Consider the following 22,054-nt stretch of genomic DNA (forward strand, 5'->3'; position numbering starts at 1 on the left):
ACTGATATATTGCCTAACATTTCTAATAAGAATATATTAATGTGTTACTTGTATAATTTTACTAAATATTTTAACAGCTTATTGAATATATAATATATAATAAATGGCACATACCTAAATTGTCTAAGTTGGATACATTTCAACATATACATTCATCTGTGAAGCCATCACCACAATCAGAATAGTAATATCTTCGTCTCCTTGAAGATTTCCTTGTGCTCCTTTATAATCGCTCTCTCCTCTCCTGGCCTCCCACCTGTTCCCAAGCAACCACTGATGTGCTTTATATCACTATAGATTATTTTAAATTTTCTAGAAGTAATAAAAATAAAATATATATTTTTACTTCTTTCAGTCAGTATAATTTTCTTGGGATTCTGCCCATTTTGTAGCTGTTCCAATGGTTCTTTTATTTATTTATTTGGCTCAGTAGTTTCATAATTTTTAAAAGTAAAATCTGCAGAAAGCGAGGAAAGAGAAGCAAAGAAAACACATATACCTTAAATATACTGAAATGTTGCCATTCATTTAAAAATGTTGCTTAAATTTTTTAAATACGTTTTTAAAAGGATAACATTGCCTTACCTGCCTTACCTCACAGCCCTATTTCCAGTGGCAAGTACAAATGATTTTGTGGAAACTTTTTAAAAATATGACTAGATGAGTTTTTTAAAAGATGTATTCTTTCTTGATTATAAAAGCAGCATGTGCTCTTTGGGAGGTGGTAAAGAAGATACAGCGAAGCCGACCTTTTACAAGCCCACACTCAGTATAAAGTGCTTAGATTTGGGACTCGCTGCGCATGCTCCGAGGCCAGCCTCCCCGCCCTGTTCCCAGGACCCTCGTCCTTCCTGCACTGGCAGCAATAGGTCGCCAGGGGGTGCTGCGCAGCCGCTCTCTGGAGCACCGCGAGAGGGGAGGAGCTTGTGACCAGGGCCTCGGGCTTGGGCGCCTGGATCACGTGAGGACGCCCGGAAGCGGCTGCCGGCCGCCCCGGGGGATGGCGAGACCTCCGCGGTGAGGCGGGAGTCCCAGCCCGAGCCGAGCCCGCGCGGGAGCCCGAGCGGCGAGCCCGAGCGGTGAGTCCGCGCGCTGCCAGGCTGGGGCCGGAGGCCGGTCAGCGCTTTCCTCAGGACCGGCGTCGCCCTTCCTCGGGCGCGCGGCGGGCGCTCCGGGTCAGGCACCCACCGGCCTGGGATGCGGGTCCGAGTCTCCCGGGCTCCCTGGCCTCCGCCGCGGCGCCCCGCGGGCTCCCCTCCTGGGATGTGGCGACCCGGACACTCCCTGTCCGTCGCGCTGTCTCCCTTGACCTACCCATCCTGTTTGACAGGTGGGGAAACCGAGGTAGCGAGGTGGCAGCAGCACCCGGACGACCAGCCGGGGCTCCTAACGCGCTGCCCCGACGGGTCCGCCCCCCGTGGGAGCCGCTCGGTGGGGACTCGCCCAGAGTGGGGTTTGGGTCCTAGAACCCCAGAACTGCAGGTGCTGCTGCCCCCGCCCCGGCCCCGGGACCGTCGGGAAATCGAGGCCCAGGAAGCGGTAGGGACTTGCTTAAGGTCACCCCGCGAGCTCGTCGCGGCGCCGCGACCTGAGTCCCGGTGTCCCTGAGCTCCACAGCGGCGTGTCCCCGCCGCAGTGCCTCCTGCCCGGGAGCAGCGCCTCTCCCTGTCCCCTGCGGTGGTCCCCTCCCCTTCTCCGCGCTGCACCCTCCAGCACCCCGTTGCATGGGCTCCGGGTGTGCTTCCCTGTTTAGTGTGCACGTGTGTGTGTGTTTCTTTTTTCTGCAAACTCATCATTTCTGTAGGTTTTGTTTCTAGCCGCCCTGCAATTTTGTATCAGTCGTGCCAAAATACGAAAAAAGAATTCGAGTCCGCGCCTTGGGGGGGGGGGGGGGCAGGGGACTCCCCGCCGAGCGTGAGAAGAGCCCGGCACGAACTTGAAACGCGTCAGGATCGCTGCTTGCTTGCTCGTTCCGTAGCTCGTCCGAGGTGGGGACTGCTGGTTCTTGATTGATTGTTCCGTAGCTCGTCCGAGGTGGGGACTACTGGTTATTGGGGTGGCTGTGTTGCTGAAATAAGAGAGCCGCTTGGTGTAAGGAAAGAGCTGAGACCGAGGAAGGATTGTGTTCTAGCTCTGACACTCGCGTGGCAACCTGAAGTGACATCCCCTTTCCTCCCGCCGCGCCCTGGACTTCGCTTGGGCTTAGGTTTCCCAGCCTGTAGGGTGATGGAGGTGAATCCATCTTCTGCTCAGTGTCTGCATTTAGGTCTGTTTTCTAATCAGAGGTGATCCCCCCCTCCCGCCCCCATCCTGGTCCATCATTAGTTAGTCTCTGCCTTGCAACAGACTTCATCCCATTGTCCAGGAAGCCTGTCCCCTACCTAACTTCTGTCTAGGTTGCCATGAAATCCTTCTCCTCTTTCTTCCTGTCTCTGCATAATGGCCAAACAAAATGATGACAGCAGAAAATGATTTTGACTGTCCTTTTTTTTTCCCCCCCTCTAAATATGCTCAAGGCCCTCTTTGACCCCTGGTCAAGAGACTAGTGGACAGGAATCAACTTGTACATTGAGAGCATATTTTCTTGAAAGACGTTCTGCAAGTCAAGAAGTAAGGGGACACGCAAGGCTCGGTGGTTTGCTCTGTGTCTGAGACTGCCTGGCACGGGGCTACTCTGATAACGGTACTAAGCCTCTCTCCCCTTGTTTTCTGATGGTGCTGTTTAGAATTGCCTGCTCTTGGGTTCTTATTGTCGGTTCATTTGGCCTCATTCTTGTGGCAGCTTGAAGTGCTCAGCGCTTCCTTGTCTGTTTTACAGGCAGAGCAAGGAGGTAGGTGGATTCCATTTCTTTTGCAATAGTCCAGCAGTTACAGCGAGGGCCAGTGGATGGACGTGCCATAAGGGAAGTGGGTTTTGGGTGAGCCTAAGAACTTGCACAGAATTAGCGCTCTCTCACATTGCAACACAGAGCATGGAGGGCCCTGTCACTGGAGCTAATTGTCACGGGGCAGGCACTTTTGGGGATGTTGTAGGTTAGATAATTGTGTTGGGAAGAGGGTTGGACTAGATAAAGTTTTAAGTTTTCTTCCAATTCAGAGGTTCTGTGCAATTCTGGGACTGGACTTGTTAGCACGTGGGATATGAAGTGGGATAGGTAGGTGTTCACTTTTGGGAATGCTTTATTTTCCCCCTTGCTTCAGATAACTCTTCTCATGGTAAGTACTCCTGTCTTTTTCTTTTTCTTTTTAACCCCCCTTCCCCTCCTGGTGAGTATCCTTCTTTAAATGCTTATGTCTTCGAGGGTTGGATGCTGAAGAGTCACTGCTGTTAATAATACATTTCCTCTTCTCACCGTGACCTGAAGCAAGATCCTAGAACTGGGCTGAGTGAATAGACTTTGGGGTCTGCTTTTGCTAGCCTGGTCCTGATTAACACCTTCCAGAAGTGGGTGACTGATTAACCACTAACACCTAGCTTTTCTCCTTTTCCCGAAGAGGAAACTCATATTGAGTCTCTTCCCTCAATCGCTTTAGGCGACCCCTGTGTTTTGGTCATTCGACCCCCGCCGGGGTCGCGACCCACAGGTTGAGAACCGCTGCCTTAGAGGAATCCTGAACCTCCTTCCTCTGGCCAGGCCTGACCGGCTGGGTCTGAGCACACAGATCTAGCTTCTGTTTTAGTGGGTTTGGGATCGAGTGAGTGGGTAGCACATTTTGAATATGCCAAAATAGAAACCACACCATGCTGTCTCTTCTTTTATCTCCAAAACATTTCTTTTGGAAGCCTTGATACCCAGGGCCAGTTCTCAATGACCCTCTCTTATCAGAAAGGCTCCTCTGTGCTTCCCTTTTCCATGAAATTCAAGAATCTGTCTGCCTGGATTACTGGGATGCCCGTGGCACATAGATCACCATTGTCGTGTTGGGGACCTGGCTCAGCACTCTAGAGTGATGGAATGGAGGAAGTACTGCAGTGCTTAATTTAGGTAGTGAGCTTTCTAACTTCCTGTCCTCGAACTTCTCTGCAGTAATAATTACAAGTGCTGTTATTAATGAGGGTCTATTATGGACCAAGCAACATATTCAACATCTTTTCCTTCTATCTTTATAACAGTATTGTGATGTAGGTATTATTAATAACATTTTTCAGATGAAGAAACTGAGGCAAAGGGAGATTAATTTGCTCAAGGTCACCCAACTAAGCTCTGACTCATGTAATTTTTATTATGCAGAATTCCCTCTGCAGCCCTAGGCCTGTCTCAGTTTTGTTCTGAGGGAGAGTTTAGGGAGGGTAGATCATTAATGGTACTATAGAAAACACTGGACTGGGAATCTGGTATGTTGGATTCTAATTTCAAATCTTTAACCAGCTGGGGCCTTGGTTTTCTCACCTCTAAGTGGGAGGCTGGAGCCCAATCTTCTGTTAGTTACACCTGGGCCTACCACTTAGCAATTTTTATGAATGTGGGTAACAAGTGAGTGTCTTTGCCTATTCAACTCCTGTACGGAGCCTGCTGAGATCAGCAGCTGTTTTGTGGCTGCCCTCCCAACAGACTCAGGCAAGAGTCTCAATTTGTGGAATGTACTCCGTGGTAGGTTAGATGGAGTCCTATCTGGAGCTCTTTCAAAATAAATCATGTGGCAGTCAGAAATTTTCACTTTTCTCCCTGTATACTGCACATAGCAGCACAGTCTGTGTCCTTGTTCATGTCTTGGAATTCCAGCAACAGAGAAGAGAAAACGCATTTAGAGAATTTGCCACTTCTCTGAGTTTTAAAGTCCAACCAAATGCAATTGTTTCAGAATAATGGGTGGCACTTTTAGTCTACATATAGCGCCAACCCATGAACTCTGGTAGGAGGTGTGGCCTGGGGTGTATCCATCATAATGAGACATAGTTATTTTTAGTGCTTTATATGAATCTACCTGTAATCAGGGTCATCCAGATGGTTAAAAATAAAACTCTCAGGTTGGCCCAGAAATCTGTTTGGTTTTTTTTTAGCAGCTTTATTGAGATATAATCCACATATTATACTGTTTAACCATTTAAAGTATACAATTCAGTGGCTATTAGTATATTCACAGAGTTGTGTAACCATCACCACAATCAATTTTAGAACATTCTCATCACTCCAAAAGAAACTTCCCCCTTAGCCATAACCCCCTAGTACCTCCAACTCCCTCCCCAAACCCCGGTAACTAGCAATCCACTCTCTGTCTATAGGGTTTCCTGTTTTGAACTTCCATATGAGCAAAATCGTAGAATAAATATATGTCCTCTGTGGTGGGCTTCTTTCATCCATCTTGTAGCATGTGTCAGTATTTTATTTCTTTTTATTATTGAATAATATTCCATTGTATGGGTACACCATATTTAATTTATCCATTTATCAAATTTATTTCCATTTTTTGGCTGTTAGGAATAATGCTGCTATGAACATTTGTATATAAGTTTTTCTGTGGACATCTGTTTTTATTTTAATATAAAAAATTTAAAATATTTTTAATTTTAATATTTATTCATTCATATGATCTAGAAATGGAATTGCTGGGTCATACGATACTATGTTGAGCCTTTTGAGGACCTGCTACACTGTTTTCCAAAGTGGCTGCACCATTTTACATTCCCAGGAATAGTATGTGAGGGTTCCAGTTTCTCCTCATCCTTGCCAGTGCTTATGGTCTGTCTTTGATTTTAGTCGTCTTGATGTGTGTGAAGTGGCATCTCATTGTGGTTTTTGATTTGTATTTACCTGATGGCTAATGATGTTGAGTATCTTTTCATGTGATTATTGTCTAGTTCTATGTCTTTGGTGAAATGCCTATTCATATCCTTTGTCAATGTCTTAAGTGGGTTGTCTATTTGTTACTGAATTCTAATAGTTCTCTATATGTTCTGGATATAAGTCCCTTGTCAGAAATATGATTTGCAGAAAATTTGTCCCATTTTGTGGGTTATCTTTCACTTTCTTGATGGTATCTTTTGAGACACAAACATTTTTAATTTTGTTGTATATAACTTACCTGTTTTTTGTGGTTTTTTTTGCTTTTGCTGTCATGTAAGAAACCATTGCCTAATCCAGTATCATGAAGATTTATGCCTATGTTTTCTTCTAAGAGTTTTATAGTTTTAGTTCCTAAATATAGGTGTTTGGTCCAGCTAGAGAGCCAGAGAAGGAGGACTTCTCTGAAGTTCTGAAGGAACTTCAGGGAGTGACTGCATCCACCCTCTTTGGTGCTTGAATTTCTACTTAACAGCTCTGAGAAGGGTTTCTGCTTGGACTTTTCCAGGCAAAGGGAACACACCATCTCCTAGCAAACTATTCCATCTGAACAACTACTTTTGATAGAAGGTTCTTCCTTACGTCGAGCCAAAAAGTTGCCTCCCTTTACATTCCACCTACTGATCTTGTTTCTGACTGAGTTTTGAGTCCCCACCAATAAGTCTTACCCATAGGACAGCTTTTGAAAGCAGTTTTTTTAAAAAAAATTACTGATTTTAGAGAGAGAGGAAGGGAGAGAGAGAGAGAGACAGACAGAGAGAGAGAGAGACAGACAGACAGACAGACAGCCATTGATTTGTTGTTTCACTTGTTTTATTCATTGGTTTCTTATATGTGCTCTAACTGGAGCCTGAACCTAACTTTGGCATATCGAGATGCTTCTCTAGCCAACTGAGCTACCAAGCCAGGGCCAAAGACAGTTTTTATACCTACCATGTTGCTAGTTCTCCAAGATGAACCTTCTCGGTGCTTCTAACCATTCCTCATGTAGTTAGCTGGCTTCCATCCCTTTTGGCATGGTTGCAAGAAAAGAGTCCTAGGGTTAGGGATGAGAGTCACTGATGTCCTCCGAAGAACATAGCAAAGAACGTAGGATAGGTCAGAGGTTGTAGCAGAGAGAAAGAGGAAGTCATTTGTGACTCTGGGATCTGGTGGGGAGTTTGAGCAGAGATGGGTGATCTGGAGGGTATTTCTTGAGTGCAGCAAGGTTCTTTCTGTAGTGAATGCAGAGGAAAAATTGGACACAGTTAAAAATATTCAGGTTCCAGTCCTCTGAGAGCTTGCTCTTGGGGAAGATGGAAGTAGATACAATTTTAACTGTTGTTCAAGGTCCAAGAAATTAGCTCAAAGGAAGGGATAGTTAATGTCTACCTAAAGAACGGGCAGCTCCTGGAAGTGCTGCATCTTCCCCCGCCCCTCTCAGGTGTGCCTCACCTCTGCTCTGTCCAGGTGTGCTATGGCAAATTTAAAAGCATGAGGTGGCGCGCACTGGGAAGGCTGGGAGGGAGAAGCTGAGTCAGCTCAGCCTGCCCATGTGAACTTTGCACCTTTTTCTCTTTCATAAATACAAGCACCTGCATTGTACTTAATTCATAGTGCAACTGTCATTGAGCTAGTGTGACAATGGCGGCTTCTGCCCTAGAACCCACCCCAGGCTTAGAGCTAAAGACCCCAGCCACTGGAGGTCTTAGCACTGACCCTGTCCCCACAGCAACCATGTCCACACAGAGGCTTCGGAACGAAGACTACCCCGACTACAGCTCCACTGACGCGAGCCCAGATGAGAGCCCATCTGAAGGCCTGAACAACTTCTCCTCCCCAGGCTCCTACCAGCGATTTGGGGAAAGCAGCAGCACAACGTAAGTAGCTGTTTCTTCTACTGTCCTGAGGGAGATTCACGTTCCTAGGTTCTGTATTATTACACAGTCTCCCTTGGAGCTATTTTTTGCTCCCCATTTTACAAGTTCCCCCACTTTATAGATGGAAAATAAGATATAAAGAGATTGGGTGATTAACAGTGCTGAGATTTGAGCTCCTTGCCTTCTACTCTATAGTCTGTTTTTTATTCTTTGTTCATTTCTGCTGTGTTGATCCTAGAATGCCAATTAAGAGCACGACCATAAGAAAGACTTGTAGAAACAACATTCTCTTACTTAGAACTTACCTAACTTAGAACCATGGGCCATCCATGTTAGACCCTCAAGTACCTCCAAGCCCAATTGGAAGCCTCCTTTGCAAAATCTGTACCAGACTTCTGTCCCTGTCACCCAAACAGCAAATTCATTTGGCTGAAGAAGCGGGTAGAAGGAGGAATAACTTCTGCACTTAAAAAAAAATCAAGGGGCCTGACCAGGTGGTGGTGCATGGATAGAGTGTTGGACTGGGATGCGGAAGGACCCAGGTTCGAGACCCCGAGGTCACCAGCTTGAGCGCGGGCTCATCTGGTTTGAGCAAAAGCTCACCAGCTTGAACCCAAGGTTGCTGGCTCAAGCAAGGGGTTACTTGGTCTGCTGAAGGCCCGCAGTCAAGGCACATATGAGAAAGCAATCAATGAACAAGGTGTCGCAATGTGCAACGAAAGACTAATGATTGATGCTTCTCATCTCTCCGTTCCTGTCTGTCTGTCCCTGTCTATCCCTCTCTCTGACTCTCTCTCTGTAAAAAAAAAAAAAAAAAAAAAAAAATCAAGGGGTTGATTAAGAAGAGGAGGTTTGCTTTGTATTCCCTAAGAAGGACTTACATTTCATCCTTGGAGACTGAATCCCAAGGCTCATCTGGGCTGAGTTTGGCCCTCTTTGGGCCTCAGTTTCCCTAGATGTAAGATAAAATTGAGGATCTCACTGTGAAGCTATGCTCTCCACTAAATTAGAAGATTCAGAGGAACATTTTTTATTCCGCTGAGTTCTCCAACTAGATCCCCAATCTCAGCAGACCCCTGACATTTTCTTGGGATGCCAGCATCCCGTCTTTTGCAGCCCTTCTGTTTATTCCTCAAGCTTAGCCATCACCCTTTTTGTGTTCATGGTTGGGTGTGACTTACTGAGGGATCCTTTGTGTTCTATTTTTTTTTTTTTTTCAGGGACAGAGAGTCAGAGAGCGGGATAGATAGGGACAGACAGACAGGAATGGAGAGAGATGAGAAGCATCAATCATCAGTTTTTCGTTGCGACACCTTAGCTGTTCATTGATTGCTTTTTCATATGTGCCTTGACCGCGGGCCTTCAGCACACTGAGTAACCCGTTGCTCGAGCCAGCGACCTTGGGTCCAAGCTGACGAGCTTTTTTTTTTTTTGCTCAAGCCAGATGAGCCTGTGCTCAAACTGGCGAGCTCGGGGTCTCGAACCTGGGTCCTTCCGCATCCTAGTCCGATGCTCTATCCACTACGCCACCGCCTGGTCAGGCTCCTTTGTGTTCTAGACTTATGCTGTCCCCCCGGACTCCTCAAGGAGACCATGGAAGCTTCTCTTAGAGATAATTACTGGTGAAGCTCTCTGGCTGCGGTCTCTGCTGGTGTAGGGTACTTTCTCCGGTGGACTGGGGTGGAACTAGGGGATCGGGACTGTTCTCATTACCAGCCCCTCTCCACCTCTAGCTGATTTCCGCTCACAAAGCTTCAGCCTCTACAGCTTATTTATCATGTGACATGCTTTTGTTGATTCCCCATTTGCTGGAGTTGTTAGCTGATAGAAAAGATTGCTCAGAGAACCACTGGGAGCAGCGAGGACCACCTTTTCCCACTGTTCCCTAACCTTTCCCACCCAATTGGCTTCCCCCCGGCAGAAGGAGCTCCAAATGCAGTCGATGACATGTGATAGCTTCCCTTTAGAAGTCACACTCCTTATTGTAAAATATTTCTTCCAAGCTTCTCTTTAGTTTCCCTCACAGTTTCTGCTCCTTGTTCTCAGGCATTAACTTGCCTATGCAATGCTTGCCATGTGGTCTAGATTTTAATTTTTAAGGGATGTCCCTGAAGTTTAGCATCAATCAGCTAGCAACTTCAGGGTGGTAGCTCACAGGTTTTATACGTATTTAAGCTAACGCATGCTTCACATTGGGTTATAACTAGTAGTCAATCCCACAGTATTTATCCTTGTTTGGTAGAAATTGAGCAAATCAGAAAATACCTTTCCTGGGCTTTTATTGGGACATTTTGTGGGGTATATTTAGTTCTGAGGGGCATCCTGCCTTGATATTATGATACAAACTAGGTAACCTGAAAGCCCATCTGTGATAGCGGGTTTCACAGTCCCATCATAAGTGGTACAAGGAACAGTAGTACTTACTTTCTTGGGACTTGGAGGATTGGTTGACACTTGCCTGGGGCCTGAATCTACACAAGCATTTATGTATAGAAAATATGCCATGTATTGTTACAGTATATTGATTTGAGGAACCCTGTTAGCCCACGTGCATCTCTCCTATGTGAGAAATGTTAGGTACAAGTTTTGAGCTGGATTCCTTGTCTGCTTGTGCCTTGACTCACGCTGTCACCTTGTTTGCTAAGGAACAAAGAACATGGAAGTACCTCTTAGCCTACTGCATATATGCATGCATGTACCTGACCCTTGTAGGATTTAAGGCAGGGTTAGTCAACCTTTTTATACCTACCACCCACTTTTGTATCTCTGTTAGTAGTAAAATTTTCTAACTGCCCACTGGTTCCACAGTAATGGTGATTTATAAAGTAGAGAAATAACTTTACTTTTTAAAATTTATAAAGCAGAGTTACAGCAAGTTAAAGCATATAATAATAATTACTTACCAAGTACTTTATGTCGGATTTTCGCTAAGTTTGGCAGAATAAATCTTTATAAAACAACTGACTATAGTTAAATTGATCTTTTTATTTATACTTTGGTTGCTCTGCTACCGCCCACCATGAAAGCTGGAACACCCACTAGTGGGAGGTAGGGACCAGGTTGACTACCACTGGTTTAAGGGCTCAGTAAAAATTCTGAACCAGGGGTGAACCCTGGACACATCCATGATGATGTGGTTAGTGAGGTTATTTTCTAATACTTGATGATTTCATGCTATTGACTGTTTTGGCAACAGCCTCATTTTACTCCATTGGGCAGACTTTTCATCTTGTTGCCTGGTTGAATTATACATTATACCAGCTATTGATTGAGCCTTGATAATTCTTCCCCAAGACAGCAGACTGAGAAATCATTTGACGGAAACTGGCTTCCTCTATTTTATCTGGAGCAGCCATCTGCAAAGTGTGGTCTTCAGACTTTTGGGGTTCCCGAGACCGTTTCATTATACTAAGATGTTATTTGCCTTCCACTGTGTTGACATTTGTGCTAATGGTGCAGAAGCAATGGTGGGTAAAAATGCTGGCACCTTAGCATAAAGCAAGGCAGTGGCACCACGTTATGCTGGTTGTCATTGTATTTTTACTGCCACATGTGTGCAAGAAAAAGCCAGTTTCACTTAAGCATGTCCTTGATGAAGCGAATTATTGATTTTATTAAACCTCGATGCTTCAGTAAAAGTCTTTTCCCCCCTTTTATTGACTTTTATCAGGTGACATTGATTAACAAAATTATATAGGTTTAAGATGCACAGTTTTACAACACATCATCTGTACACTGAGTACAGATCTTTTAATATTCTATGACAAAATGGTAAGCACTTCTGATACATAGCATGGTACAATACTTATCTCAAGGAAAAGACCTTGAGTGATTATTTGAGTTGTGAACTGAACTACCTGCTTCCTCCCTGCCCCCAGAGGACACTATTTTTGCTAGGGGAGCAACTAACAAACTATAGATTATTTAGACTTGAGTGCTTGGCAGACATTTTCTTGAAAATGAAAGGAATGAGGATATTACCTTGAGAAAAACAGTCATCAGTATTATTTGCCCACAATAAACTTTGAACTTTCAAAATTAGAAAAAACAACAACAAAACTTGTATCTAGCACTGTGACTTGGACAGCTTCCCTCTACTTAAAGGTTTTCTGATGTGACCAGTAATGATATTGATATTAATAAACGTGATTTTTTGACATTATATAAGGCAATATGCCAGCATTTGGAAGATCTTTATAACCCAGGATACCAATATCTTCCAAATGACCAAAGTGTGGTGTTAGAAAATTGTGCACTCCTGACTACGCAGGGGCACTGTGGATAGAGCATAAGCCTGGGATGCTGAGGACCCAGGTTTGAAACTCTGAGGTTTCTGGCTTGAGCGCAGGCGCACACCAGCTTGAGCGTGAGGTTGCTGGCTTGGGCATGGGATCATAGATATGACCGCATGGTCGCTGGCTTGAGCCCAGAAGTCGCTGGCTTGAAGCCCAAGGTTGCTGGATTGAGCAAGAAGAGGTCACTGGCTCAGCTAGAGCGCCCCAGTGAAGGCACATATGGAAAAGCAATCAGTGAATACACTAGGGTTCTGTAATGAAGAATTGATGCCTTTTTAAAAAAAAAACAACTATTGAGCACCTGCTGCTTGCTTGGCTTTGGGGCAGAATTGATTCTCTGGGGGAATCAAGATCTTACCCTTTTTTTTTTTTTTTTTTTTTTTACAGAGACAGAGAGAGTCAGAGAGAGGGATAGACAGGGACAGACAGACAGGAACGGAGAGAGATAAGAAGCATCAATCATCAGTTTTTCGTTGCGACACCTTAGCTGTTCATTGATTGCTTTCTCATATGTGCCTTGACCGTGGGGCTACAGCAGACTGAGTAACTCCTTGCTCGAGCCAGTGACCTTGGGTCCAAGCTGGTGAGCTTTGCTCAAACCAGATGAGCCCGCACTCAAGCTGGCGACCTCGGGGGTCTCGAACCTGGGTCCTTCCGCATTCCAGTCCGATGCTCTATCCACTGCGCCACCGCCTGGTCAGGCGAATTGATGCTTCTAGTGTCTCTCCCTTCCTGTCTGTCCTTCTCTCTCTCTCTTTCTCACAAAAAAAAGAAAAAAAAATTGGCAAGGAGAATGATTGATGAAGAGCGAGGCCACCGTGGGTTTTAATGTAATAGAGGACGAAGGGTTCAGATTCCACATTACAACTAACTTCCAAGAATCAACCACATGTTGGGTTTTGGTGTAGTATCGAAGAAAAATGACCACAATTTTATGAAGAGGTGATTAAAATACCCCCTTTTTTTCCAATTGCACACCTGTGTGAATATGGATTTTCTAATTACTTGAACCAAAACAACACCACAGCAGAGTGAATGCAGAGGCAGACAATCCAGCTGTCTTCTATTAAGCAAGACCTGAAAGAGATGTGCAAAACAGTAAAATATGCCATTCTTATATTTTAATTTTTGGAAAATATAGTTAATTTGCATTAAATATCTGTTATTTATTTATATTAACATGTAAAATATTTATTGTTATTTTAAATTAATAAATATTTGTTCAATTTCTTGGTTTTAATTTGTGATACAGTATATATCAGTGGACATAATCCATATAAGCAAAAGCTATTTGGGATTCCCAATAATTTATAAGTTTACTAAGGGATCCTGAGACCAAAAAGTATAAGAACTACTAATTTAGATCATAAACAGAACCACAAAGATGTGCAGTGCTTTGCAAGGCTTATTAAAATATTATTTGCTTTTTCACCACTCCCTCCCCATAGTTAAGACTTTGCAGTCCCTGGAGTTGATTTTGTGATTCTCAAATGGTTTTGGGTAATCCCACCTTGGGGCCATTGAGTAAAAGGAGTAATTTTGGTCAACTGCCTAGAATCCTGGTGTTTCAGTGCCAAAGGGACCTTGGAGAGTGTGTTGTCCTAATCCAGTTCCCTCAATCTGCAGACGAGACATCAGGCCCAGAGAAGGGAAGGGAATTGTCATGTGAAATTTGTGGCATAGACAGGGTTAGAGGGACCTGACCCCCCACAAAATCCAGCTCAAGCATTTAGGGGAGGCCTCTCGGAGGCCAAGTGGGTTTGGTACAGTGTTTACCTTTGCCAAGATAGAAATTGATTGGTCCATGTCCTGCCCATAATCTCCTGGCCAATGGATGCTGATAAGGATAGAGTCCTCGCTCGGCCCTTGTGGTCTGGTCCTTAAACTGTTTCCTCAGAATAGTCCAGAAGAGCACCCAGCTTCGTATTTTTAGACTCAAAGTAGTTTCCCTGGTTTTTCCTGAAAAGCTTGGGGGTAGTAGGAAATTTGAGAGGTTTTCTTCCTGGAAGTAGAAGAGAAAGGTTACCAAAAGTAAGATTCCTTTCTGCAGGGTAAAGATGGGTCTCATAGGGTCAAATACATATGTTATTTGGTTTCTCCTGAATTGCAGATTTGAAGAAATGTGCATAAGCATCATTTAGGAAAGATTTAGGTTATTTGTGCAAAAAGAATTTCTAGACTGTGCCAGGGGCCAAATCTTGAGTGCGTGTGATTTGGGTGAAAGCCACACCATATATGACCTGGTCCGTATCCTTCTGGAAGTAACAAGGAATAGAAAATGCTGAGGATGACTCCTCTGCTGTCACTCCTTAGATAACTTCCCATTCCTCAGGGAAAAAGCAGAAATTCCTTGCCCATCCTCACTCCCACCTGAGTGGCCACAAAACCGACTCACTCTTCCACGTCGGTGCCTCACATTTCTCTTTAGGCTGTGTTTCCAGGCCTTCCTTCCTTGTCTTCCTTCCTTGTCTGCAGACTTACAAACCCCGCCCGTCCTGCTGGGCTCTGCATAGGCCTCTCCCTTCTGAGCCTCCCCTGCCGGCCCTCCCCGGGCACTGTCCCGGGCTCTTCTTCAGTTCGGGCTCTTTCTACCTTGAGATGTTAACTAGCTTCCACAGACTGAGGTCCATAACTGATTCTTATTTCCACTGCTGCAGTAACACATGTTTTACACATGATAGTAATTTTCCTAGTGAAAAAATAAATGAAGTGTGAGAAACTTTATAACTGCACGTTGAGGGCCGGTCTATATAATAGGTGAGGGGAAAATCTGTCCTCGAGGCAGAAGGATAAACTAGGTGACCAAAGAGGGCTTCTCCAATCCTAGGACTTTATGGCATTTGACTTTTTTAATTTGTTTGTTTAAAGCAAAGCATGGCAGGGACTTCTGGCCTTTTGAGGTACCATATGACTTTTACTTTGTTCACTTTTCATAAAACTTTCTTTTTTTTTTAACAGGAGAAAATCAAACTCTAATACATGCACAAGGGGAATTACATAAGCCTGAAAATTCTCTCCATAAAACTTTCTGTTAAGGGTTTTGGGCTACTCTTTTTTATTCCCCCTGTTCTCTGATACCAGTTCTGTCCCTTACAGGTAAGTTTGTCATCCTCTGTTATAGGACTGGATCTGGTTCTTTACAATGGATGGCGATGAAAACCAGGCCCAGACACTCTAGGAAAGGGTAGAGTGCCTACAGAGAACCTACTATCCCTCTGGTCTCATCTCCAAGAAAGGGGGTCCTCAGAGCTGCCACAGGGAGTGGAACTGATAGCCCAGTGGCTAGGGTAGTGGCGTGGGGATCAGACTGCCTGGGTTTGAATCCTCATTCAACTCTTTGCCAGGTGTGTGACCTTGAGCAAGTTGCTTCCTCATCCATAAAATGAAGTTAATACAAATCTCATAGGGTTGCTGTAGAAACAGAATGAGGCAATACATGAAGGCATTTGGCACAGTACTGAGTGCTTAATAAATGTTAGCTCTCATTGTTGTTAACATGCCCTTGTCTACCTTCTTCTCACTTCAGATGGTTCCAGACCTTGATCCACCTGTTAAAAGGCAACATTGGCACAGGACTCCTGGGGCTGCCCCTGGCAGTGAAAAATGCAGGCATCTTGGTAAGGGTCTGCATGGGTAGAGGGAAGTTTCATGACACATTTTAGAAGATAGTGGGTTTAAAAATATTTTTTTTTACTTCATTTAGAACATTGTAAGTGGGAAGGATAAAATAAAATTGGCTGAGAAAAAGCAAAATTCAGATGTTTCTTTATCTAAAGATACTTATTGAGGGCCTTTTGTGTGCCAGGCACTGTTGAAGGTTCTTAGGATACTATCAGTGAATAGAACAGGCCAAAATTCCCGCCCTCAGAGCTTACTTCCGAGTGAGGAGGATGTATTTTAAATGTCTCAGGCAGTTTCTATCAATAATATAAACTAATGAGTAAGAGAAGTCTGTCCATTTTCTGCAGTCCTTCCATGCCCCATCTCTAGATGGCCAATTCTGAGAATATTTGTCTTTTATGATTTGCCCCCTAAAGACTGCCTGAGCAAAGCCATTCTGGTTATGTTAGCATTGGAGATAGCTCAGAGATGTGGACTGCCCTTAGCTAAGGGCTCTCTTTCTTGTTCTGGTATTGCTCTTAAAAGATCTTTTGCCCTTCCCCCCACCCCTTCACCCCCTCTCTTTTTCCCAGTCACAGGAGCCTTCTTTTCTGCTGATTGGCAACAATCTTGGGACATCCTTATCTTGTCATTCTCTGTGAGATTCTGTCGAAGGCATTAAGGTTCAGATGATGCCTGCCTCCCCGAGCTAATCTTCATGATCACATTCTGTCTCTAACACTGCGCCAGGAGTGCTGTCATGGGAAAGTGCCCTAGTAGCGTAGCATGTTGATCATTTGCAAATCCAGTCTCTGTTGGCTCACTCCTAATTCTCCCTGCTTGTCTCTCCCTCTCTTGCCCACAATACCTGTCCCCAGATGGGTCCCCTCAGCCTGCTGCTGATCGGCATCGTGGCCGTGCACTGCATGGGTATCCTGGTGAAATGTGCTCACCACTTCTGCCACAGGTGAGAGCCCTCTGAGCCGCCTCTTGAGTGACAGATTGTCCTTTCAGGTTTCATTACCTGAAAGTGAGCACTTACACAGATCACTCTAAATTTTTAATGCTAGCTGAAGGTGGCTGCTGATTAACCTTGCCTTGTTATTTTTGTGTTCTTTTTAATCATACATCATCTGTCAAATTTTCTTATGTCCAGTGGACAGAGTACACTATAATTTTATATGCTTTGTAATATTTACCCATTGAAATGCTTCTACCAGATGGTTGTTAATTATAATGAAAGTAACTGTCCCATTGACTTGATACTTCTGATCCTCAAAAGCATTCAGTCCAGGACTTGGCGATAGCTCCAGGGTGACAGCTGGGGAACTGGCCCAGGTCTCAGTGAGCTCCGTTTGTTCTGTCATTGTCTAACCCACACGCTCTGCCCTTCCTCTCTCCCTCCCCTCCTCCCAGACTGAACAAGCCCTTTGTGGACTATGGGGAGACAGTGATGTATGGACTGGAATCCAGCCCTATCTCCTGGCTCCGGAACCACGCACACTGGGGAAGGTAACTGGTTTCCTGTCTCACTGTGGCTGTGGCTTCCCAGTGGTCAGGCCTTCAGACAGGACAGTGAGATGTGGGAGACAGTGTAAGCAGTGGAAAGACCGTTGTTTGTGTCAGTGAACTTGAGTTTCAGTTCAGCCCTTCAGTGGTAATCTCTGTGACCTTGGGCTGTGTGACCCCTTCCTTCTTTGGACCTCAGTGTCCTCACTGGTGAAACATGGGACCTAGCTTAAAGGAACTCTATATGTTGTTCCATCTTTGACAGTCCATAAGCAGGGGATTATACTTAATTCCCTCATTGTTCAACAAATATATATAAGTACTCATAAGTGGTATAAAACAAATCTAGGTACAGGGAGGGTGGATTCTCTGAGGTCAATTATATAGTCCCTGAACTCCAGGGACTTGCAGTTTTTCTTTTTCTTTCTTTCTTTCTCTCTCCTTTTTTTTTGAATTTTATAAGTTTATTTATGTATCTGCGAACAGATGGGCTGAGACACTGGTGACGTCAGCCTTAGACTTGTAGTTTTTCTAAGGAGAGAGGTGTATGAGAAGCTTGTGAACAAGAGATCAGGAACAGTATAAACCAGCAGGAAGAGAGTGTCCTGAGCTATAAATACACCCTAGGCACTCGGGGAAGAAACTGTCAAGATTCTCTTGTCCGCAGTGCCAGATGAGAAGTGCGCAGGATTGGTGTTTTAAGGGCAGGGCACTGGGCCGGAGAGGGAGGCCTTTAAGGAGGTGAGGTGAGCTGGCTGGGTTAGCTATTAGGGAAAGATATGTTTCAGGAGGTAGGGAGTCTTTTAAAAAAAATTAATTTGTTGATGAGAGAGAGAGAGAGAGAAACATCTATTCATTGCTCTACTTAGTTGTTCATTCATTGGTTGCTTCTTGTATGTGCCCTGACTGGGGATCAAACCCACTACCTTGGTGTGTTGGGATGATGCTCTAACCAACTGAGCTACCCAGCCAGGGCTCCAGGAGATGGGAGTGTTTGACAATTTCTCCTATGATAACTTGTCAGATGCCTGAAGAGAAATACCTTACTTTTTGTTTTCTATTTGAGGAAGCAGTACATTTAGATGTAGAAAATTGATACCATCAAGGGCTGAGTCGCCCCCTTTTTTTAAATTGAGCCACATTAAAACTGTATTTCTCAGAAAAACTCCTTTTTGTGGTCATAGGGAAACATTCACCTTCACTCATCGTTAGCTTCCTCCTATGAGGTAGGTTTATGTAGTTCTTTCAGCATTTTCTGTTGATTGGGAGAACCCAGATCGCTAAGTGACTGCTGTTGACTGATTCTTCCTTTCTTCCCTCCCTCCCTCCCTGTTTCCCTGTCTCCTTCTTTCCCTCTTTCCTTTCCTTCTCCCTCTCTACTTCCTTCCCTCTTCCTTTCTCCCTCTCTTCCCTTCCTCCCTCTTCCTTCCCCCCTCTCCTCTTCTCCCCTTCTTTCTCTCTCTCTCTCTCTCTCCCTCTTTCCCTCTCTCCTTATGGCTCACCCTGCCCCCTTCCTTACTTACCCTCTAATTCCCTCCCATCCATCCATCCATCCATCCATCCATCCATAAAATTAATGTGTACTAATGGTAAAAAAAATTTTTTTTTGTGTGTGTGTTTTTCTGAAGTGAGAAGTAGGGAGGCAGACAGACAGATTCCCACATGTGCCCGACTGGGATCCACTCGGCATGCCCACCAGGGGGCAATGCTCTACCCATCTGGGCTGTTGCTCCGTTGCAACCAGAGCCATTCTAGCGCTTGAGGCGGAGGCCATGGAGCCATCCTCAGTGCCTGGGCCAACTTTGCTCCCATGGAGCCTTGGCTGCGGGGGGGGGGGGGAAGAGAGAGAGAGAGAAAGGAGAGGGGGAAGGGTGGAGAAGCAGATGGGTGCTTCTCCTGTGTGCCCTGGCTGGGAATCGAATCTGGGACTTCCACACACCGGGCCGATGCTCTACCATTGAGCCAACTGGCCAGGGCCAAAAAAAAATTTTTTTTAACAAGATAAAAGGACATAAAGTGAAAAGTAAAAATATATTTATACTGGTCACAGTTGCATTGGTATCCTTTTGGAATATCTGTATAGTATATACAAATATGTACATATTCTTAAACCTTTTTTATATAAATTGACCATACTATGTGTACTATTTGGAAATTTATTTTTTCCCTTAAAGGTCTTAGTCATTTCTCTGTCAGCCCATATAGATTTAGTGTATGCTTTTTACTTGCTGACTACTGTTTCATTTAAGAATGAGCTATAATTTAATCATTTTTCTTTTGACGACCCTTTAAGTTGTAACCAGCTGTTTGGGTACATCTATTTCTATGTACTTAGGTGAGAGCAGGTTGATTCTTGGATTCAAGTTATAGAAAGAGACGGTGAAGGGGTCTGTACTTCCTAGGTGGTTATGCTGCGGGTTCCCTGTAGCTTTAGAAAAAAACCCACGTGAGCCTGACCAGGCAGTGACGCAGAGGATAGAGCATTGACTGGGATGCAGAAGGACCCAGGTTCGAGACCCCGAGGTCGCCAGCTTGAGCTCAGGTTCATCTGGTTTGAGCAAAAGCTCACCAGCTTGGACCCAAGGTTGCTGGCTCGAGCAAAGGGTTACTCGGTCTGCTGTAGCCCCATGGTCAAGGCACATATGAGAAAGCAATCAATGAACAACTAAGGTGTCGCAACGAAAAACTGATGATTGATGTTTCTCATCTCTCTCTCCATTCCTGTCTGTCTGTCCCTATCTATCCCTCTCTCTGACTCTTTCTCTGTCTCTGTAAAAAAATAAAAGAAAAGAAAAAAGAAAAAAAAGAAGGAAAAAACCACATGAGATGGGATGACAAGTGGGCCACGGGGATGGGGAGGCCAAGGGACTGGGCAGTGGTCCTGGTGTGAGTGCTCTGCTCCAGCCATTCCAATCCTGGGATTGCCTGACCTTGTGCAGCATTGCAGACAAGAGCCAGGAAGGGGACCTTGGAATCCACACATATGGCTCCTCCTTCACCTTCCTCCAAAGCTCCAGACTGGTGGCCCTTGGCACCAGGGCACACTTCTCCTTGTCACCTGATGGGAAGTGGGGACAGAAGCACTGTTCAAACACCTGTCTCTCTGGGAGTCTTGCTTTTTATTGTCATGATCTTTGTATTTGTTCTTTCTCTGCCTTCAGGCACATTGTGGACTTTTTCCTGATTGTCACGCAGCTGGGATTCTGCTGTGTTTATTTTGTTTTTCTGGCTGACAACTTTAAACAGGTAGGTCCCTGGTTAAGAGGGGTCAGTGGGGGGAGAGAGTAGGGGAAAGAGAGAGAAAGAGAGAGAGAGAGGGAAAGAGAGAGAATGAGAAGAGATAAGTGGATTTTCTGTTTAGCATATTTTCTGAACCAGTTTTGATCAGCAAGAGAATTAAGATTCTTTACATAGAACACTATACATGGAACAGCGTCTTTTGTTTAATTTCATCTAAAGACCTAGGGCATCGAGAAGCTTAAAATGTCTTGTCCATCTTTCTATCTTTAGGTAAGATATAACCAAACCCAGCTCAAGTAATTCAGTTACTGTGATAATTATGAAGATCTCCAAAGATAGTTCACCAACCACAAACTTCTGTATGGCCTTTTATTTTTATTTATTTTTTATTTATTTTTATTTTTATTTTTTTGTATTTTTCTGAAGCTGGAAATGGGGAGAGATAGTCAGACAGATTCCCGCATGCGCCCGACCGGGATCCACCCGGCATGCCCACCAGGGGCGACACTCTGCCCACCAGGGGGCAATGCTCTGCCCCTCCGGGGCGTCGCTCTACCGTGACCAGAGCCACTCTAGTGCCTGGGGCAGAGGCCAAGGAGCCATCCCCAGCGCCCAGGCCATCTTTGCTCCAATGGAGCCTTGGCTGCGGGAGGGGAAGAGAGAGACAGAGAGGAAGGGGGGGGGGTGGAGAAGCAAATGGGCGCTTCTCCTATGTGCCCTGGCTGGGAATCGAACCCAGGTCCCCCGCACACCAGGCCGACACTCTACTGCTGAGCCAACCAGCCAGGGCCTATATGGCCTTTTTCATACCCTGAACCTTTAGTCAGGAACCCATTCCAGGGGGAGGTCCACTGGCCTTTGTCATTTGAGAGGCTTTTCCTGTCTCTTTTCTTCCCCACATTCTAGGTGATAGAAGCGGCCAATGCAACCACCAATAACTGCCACAACAATGAGACAGTGATTCTGACGCCCACCATGGACTCCAGACTCTACATGCTTACCTTTCTGCCATTCCTGGTGCTGCTGGTTTTCGTCAGGAACCTTCGAGTCCTGTCCATTTTCTCCCTGTTGGCCAACATCACTATGCTGGTCAGCCTGGTCATGATCTATCAGTTCATTGTTCAGGTACGAGCCTAGACTCTCTTCTTCCACCTATTAGATAGTCAAAGAAACAAACACAACTGTGTGAAATATAAATAAGGATATGTTACTTATGCATGATATGTTTATATTGGGATTCTCAACTTCAGCACTATGGACATTTTGGGCCAGATAACTCTTTGTCATGGGGAAGCTGTCCTATGCCTCGGAGGGTATTTAGCAGCCTCCCTGGTCTCTGCCTGCTAGGTGCTAGTAACAACACCCCTCCCCAGTTGTGACAATAAAAATGCTTCTAGATGTTGCCAAATGTCTCTAGGAGGGGAAAGTCACTCCTTCTGAGATCACTGATTTAAACTTTTCTCCAATTAGACAGTTAGTACACAGATAATTTTATAAGATTGGAAAATAGAGAAAAATATTAAAATAAAAATAGGCCTGACCTGTGGTGGCGCAGTGAATAAAGCGTCAGCCTGGAAATGCTGAGGTCGCCGGTTCGAAACCCTGGGCTTGCCTGGTCAAGGCACATATGGGAGTTGATGCTTCCAGCTCCTCCCCCCTTCTCTCTCTCTCTGTCTCTCTCTCTCCCTCTCTCTGTCCTCTCTAAAAATGAATAAATAAATAAATTAATTAATTAAAAAATAAAAATAAAAATAAAAATCAATTCTTC

At 44.8% G+C, this 22,054-nt stretch overlaps 1 protein-coding gene across 3 annotated transcripts in view; it reads left to right on the forward strand.

The window, feature by feature from the left end:
- Nucleotides 1-1,014: 1,014 nt before the first annotated feature.
- The window catches only part of SLC36A1 (solute carrier family 36 member 1), a 46,141-nt gene continuing 25,101 nt past the window's right edge, over nucleotides 1,015-22,054 (forward strand). The window contains exons 1-7 of one of the 3 annotated variants that reach the window (XM_066388056.1): nucleotides 1,015-1,079; nucleotides 7,495-7,642; nucleotides 15,464-15,554; nucleotides 16,416-16,504; nucleotides 16,954-17,049; nucleotides 20,208-20,292; nucleotides 21,193-21,411. In XM_066388056.1, coding sequence (XP_066244153.1) covers nucleotides 7,500-7,642; nucleotides 15,464-15,554; nucleotides 16,416-16,504; nucleotides 16,954-17,049; nucleotides 20,208-20,292; nucleotides 21,193-21,411 — 723 coding nt within the window. In that variant the 5' untranslated portion in view covers nucleotides 1,015-1,079; nucleotides 7,495-7,499. Of the gene's footprint in view, nucleotides 1,080-1,337; nucleotides 1,540-3,302; nucleotides 3,446-7,494; nucleotides 7,643-15,463; nucleotides 15,555-16,415; nucleotides 16,505-16,953; nucleotides 17,050-20,207; nucleotides 20,293-21,192; nucleotides 21,412-22,054 lie in introns of those variants that run through there. The other 2 variants (XM_066388057.1, XM_066388058.1) reach the window with 2 other exon arrangements.

This window comes from Saccopteryx leptura, chromosome 6 (genome assembly GCF_036850995.1).
Source record: "Saccopteryx leptura isolate mSacLep1 chromosome 6, mSacLep1_pri_phased_curated, whole genome shotgun sequence".
NCBI classification, from domain to species: Eukaryota; Metazoa; Chordata; class Mammalia; order Chiroptera; family Emballonuridae; genus Saccopteryx; species Saccopteryx leptura.